Source organism: Sparus aurata, unplaced genomic scaffold (genome assembly GCF_900880675.1).
Source record: "Sparus aurata unplaced genomic scaffold, fSpaAur1.1, whole genome shotgun sequence".
In the NCBI taxonomy this organism is placed as follows: Eukaryota; Metazoa; Chordata; class Actinopteri; order Spariformes; family Sparidae; genus Sparus; species Sparus aurata.
The window spans coordinates 153139-157924 of NW_022045250.1; the positions used below are offsets into that span (position 1 = coordinate 153139).

The 4786-nt window shown below is 40.2% G+C and overlaps 1 gene segment (V, D, J or C); it reads left to right on the top strand.

The window, feature by feature from the left end:
• Nucleotides 1-608: 608 nt before the first annotated feature.
• LOC115578294 (immunoglobulin kappa variable 1-39-like) lies at nt 609-1466 on the top strand. The segment is given in 2 exon segments: nt 609-683; nt 900-1466. Coding segments are annotated over 2 exon segments (360 nt in total).
• The last annotated feature ends 3320 nt before the right edge of the window (nt 1467-4786 follow it).

The window sequence follows — 4786 nt, forward strand, 5'->3', positions numbered from 1 at the left end:
CATTAAATAGTGCTACTAAAGCAAAGTTCTCACCACTTAGTATGTGCAATTTTTGAATGTGGATGTCTGTATGGGTGTGTCTCCTATGGTGTTTTTAGCATTAATATGCATACAGTAGTAGCATATTTTATTAATTCATATGTATTTATTTATGCATGTACTACCTCAAATAGATGCTTTGCACTGAACAGGGACTGCACTTAATGTTGTTGTATCTGTTACAATGTCAATAAAGATGTTCTATTCAGTGTCATCACTGAGTGGCAGTAAAGTGAAGTTAATAGAGTTTGATTGAAGTCGATGCAGCAGCAGCTGTCGGTCTTTCTCAGATCGGATGAAACTGATCTTTAAACTGGTTTCACTTCTCGCTCTGAGCTCAGTAACCATGGCAACAGAGAGGCATCACTGCTGAACCATTATGACAGACAGGTTTCACTCCTAAATATAAAAGTGTCTCAATCCTTTCATGGAAGAATTATTTAATCAGAGAGTAATCATTGAGGACAGCTACACTTCACTGACTATGTGTGTTTGCATAGGTGTCCTGCCTCTCTGCTCCCAGCCGTTAAGAGGCCAGTGTTGATCAGTGGCTGTCCAGGCCTTTCACAGCCACTGACACGCCGACAGCACAATGATGATGTCACTGATTCTACTGCTGGCCACCCTGGGGCTCCTTGTTCAAGGTGAGACTCTCTGCTGAAAACTTTGCTTCAGGATGCCACCAGGTTCACCACAGTGATGTTCTGCTATGATGGAGAAACACTGAAACAAGCAGCATGGACCTTCTTCCATCTGTTCTCCATGTTAAACAAATCATCCTCTTCTGTTTGGATGTTGATCATCTTTCTCCAAACTGGATTTGTCTCAATAACTCTTCTCCTCTTTTTCATGTTTCCCAGGTTCATCAGGAGAAATCACAGTGACTCAGTCTCCTGGAGCTCAGTCGTCTGCTGCAGGACAGACTGTTTCTATCAGATGTAGGACCAGTTCAGCTGTTAGTAACTACCTCCACTGGTACCTTCAGAAACCTGGACAAGCCCCTCAACTACTGATATATCAAGCTACAAGCCGTCAGTCTGGAGTTTCAAGTCGTTTCAGTGGAAGTGGATCTGACCCTGACTACACTCTGACCATCAGTGGAGTTCAGGCTGAAGATTCAGGAGTTTACTACTGTCAGCAGGGTGTCAGCACACCGTTCACACAGTGAAAAAGCGTCGTACAAAAACCTCCCTCAGCTGGAGAGGAACTGATCTGACTCAACAGCTGCACTGACATTAAACAACAGAGGTTTCACTACATAAATATCTTCAATTTTAATCACTTTGAATATTTTAACACTAAGTATACTGTATTTAATCCAAAAAGTTTCCAACATTCCACATTCTTCTGTCTGTAGATGCTAACTTCTGGTGAAATACTTCAGTTCTACAGTTTAATAACAATATCAATAAAATTATTGACATGTTTTTAATCTTCTTCCATTTTTCATACAAACCCAAATACTCATTAGTCAAAGTATAAACTGAATCTATTCAACAGAATGTTTCATTCAAGTTGTAAAATTATTTAACATGTCAATATGAGATTTTAGTCGTGTTTTGTATTTTACATTACAACAAAAATTGTGATTGAAACAAAAACAATTCTGAAGAATGAAATTCAGCAACATATTTATTATTTACTCTTTCCATCCATCATTAATCTCTGTGGTTGAAGTTTTTAGCAGTAGCAGCATATAAATATTTTGTAGGCTAAGTTTGTTGATCACACTCTTTTTATTTCTCTCTACGCAGATGATATCATGCTGTTTTCTCCAGATTTAGGACATCATGTTCAAAAATGTTCTTGATTTAGTTTAAAAAGGTAATATATTACCTTTATATACAGTTAAAACAACAAGTCTTTATCATTATCTCACAGCAGTAATAAGAGATGATTGGAGGATGTTAATTAAAATGTTCCTCACATGAGTTTTTCATATATTTTTATTATTACAGACAGTTCTGCAGCGACTACAAAAGAGATTAATTTTACAATCCTGATGGTATTTTATTGATCATAAAAAAGAGTTATGAAGTTATACTACTGCCATCACTGGTTTGTACTGATTAAATTATAATTATGAGTTTTGTCTGAGTTTACAACCTCCTTTAATATTCAGTGTATTTGGCTGCACATGATGTGATCTCACACATTAGTTTTAAAATCATCACAGCTCAGTTTGTCTCTGGATTTAATAAAGTCACTGACACCATGAAGATAAAATCATTCACACACTTTGATGATAATAAAGATGAAAACAGCTTCTTTGATCAACACGTCTTTATTATGTGGAAAGAGTGAAATAATATTGAGACGCAGCAACAAGCTGGTAAATATTGCTGCTGAAACATGTCAGATGAAAGAGAGAGATAGTTACAGAGTGCAGACTGAGAGCAGTAGCAGAGTAAAACCAGCAGCAGAGTCCCAGTGAGTCAGGTCAGGACTGGGAACACTGGTCTCTCCTCAGTGTCTCTGAGACTGGAGTCTGGGAGCCCTGGGTGGCCTCACAGGTCACAGAGCCCACCTTCCTCCACTGGTCTGCAGGGAGCCTCAGGGTGCTGCTCCAGCTGTAGCGGCCGTCCTTCTCCAGCACCCCGGGGCTCCTGCTCTGCTCCCAGCTGCTGCTGCTGCTGCTGCTGCTGCTGCTGCCGTCCACCTTCCAGGACAGACTCCAGTCTGAGGGGAAGCCCTTGTTGGCCAGACACATGAGCGTGGCCTACCCCTGCTGCAGCTCCTCACTGGAGGGGGGCAGCACCGTCAGGGTGGGGACGACTCGACCCACTGCAGAGAGAGAGATTCATAAAGTTTACATGAGGTCAGCTGAACTCCGTCCTGTTGGCTGCAGCAGAGGAGCTTCTAGTTCTGTTGGTCTTCCTCAGATTGGATGAAACTGATCTGAAAAGTTTCACTTCCCTCTCTGAATCCAGTAACCATGGCAACAGACAGGCATCACTGCTGAACCATGACAACAGAAAGGTTTCAGTACTAACGATAAAAAGTTCAAACTGGCACACTGTAAATCTACTGAGTACTTTATAATTAATGAACTTAACATTCAGAGGTTCATGGTGAAACACACGATGAAGATTGTTAGACTTTTAATGTTTTAACTCTCTTAAATGTTTCTTGTCTCGAGCCAAAACCTGTTCTCTTTGTGTCAGCAGAAATCATCACTGAACAGTCAGACTTCATTACTGAAACATTCAGATTAATTCTGTTTACTCAACTACTTTTTTAATACCCATAAAGAAAATGATGGACTGACTTTAAAATAGTTTGCTGGGAGATTCATGGTGTAATACACATGCATATTAAACACTGAACCAAATGTTTTCGTTTCGTTTCGTTCGTTTCCGCTTTTCCGTCAGGATTGCGGGATGTTGCTGCTTTTTATCCCCCTGTGGGGGGTTGCAGGGCTTACTGGGGCCAAATCCAGTTTGACTTATGGGTGAAGGCCAGGGTACACCCTGAACGAGTCGCCAGCTCATTGCAGGACCCTTACTGATGGCTGCCCTACAGGGTGCCAACTGCACATCAGGAGCAATTCTGGGGTTCAGTATCTTGCTCAAGGATACTTCGGCATGTAGCTCAGTCCCACCCTAGGGGAGCAGGGGATTCGAACCAGCGACCTTCCGATCACTGGTTCACCAGCTCTACCCACTGAGCTACAGCCGCCCCATAACTGAACCAAATGTTATTGACAGAATTACGGAGTCAGAATATTTAAACTTAATCTTTTAAACATATTTTCTTCATACAGAGTGATGTTGAGTCGTTTTCTACAAAAAAAATGATCAGATCTTGTAAATCAAAGATAAAGTTTGAGAGGAGTGGATTTCAGTCTAGTTAATGACACTGTGAAGCCTTCAAGAATTATTCTAAATACATCACATTTCAAATATCAGGTAACATATTTCTATAGGGACTACAGCCATGAAGTTCACATAGATAATATACAACATTTGTGTTATTAAAGGAGACAAATGTACTTACAGTTAACATCCAGTCTGGTTCCTCCACCGAACGTGTACCACAGTGATACAAACTGACTGAGCCGTCGTACAAAAACCTCTGACTGTAGAGAGACACGGCTCTCTGACTTTGACACAAACACACTCAACAAACACGTTCCCAGTTTACCTAATTTATGTTGTAGTGGCTGATTATGATGGTTTGAGTTTTAACGCAGACTCTAAATGTAGGAACATGTATTTAACGTTTTTATTGTGGAATGTCAAATTTCTCCAAGCAAAATTCATTTGTCTTTCAAAGCAATTGAATTAAAGCATTTCAAAATAAAAGCTTTCTAATAACTCCTGCTAATTGTAACTAATTATCAGACACACGTGTTCATTGTAGATTATGATTCAACAAAACAAACAATTTCCAATAACTCTTTCAACAATGATGTTGAGTTATGTTGCAGTTAATTAGGAGGATTTCACAAAATACTCTGAAGAAAAGTTGAACATCAACCTCAAACCAAAGACACATACAGATGAGAGCTGACACTAATCACTTCTATCATACATTGATTGATTGATTGATTGATGAGCAGCATGATGAGAGTGATCAAAGTCCCTACTGGAGTCAGTCAGAACATTTCCATAGAGAGCCACTTTGCATCAGCAGCAGCATGCTCCAGTGCTCTGGGAGAGTTTATAGTCCTGAGAGTTGAACACTGGATGACTGACAGCTGTCCTTCATGACAACAGAAGACACAGAAATCCTCCTCATCACAAAC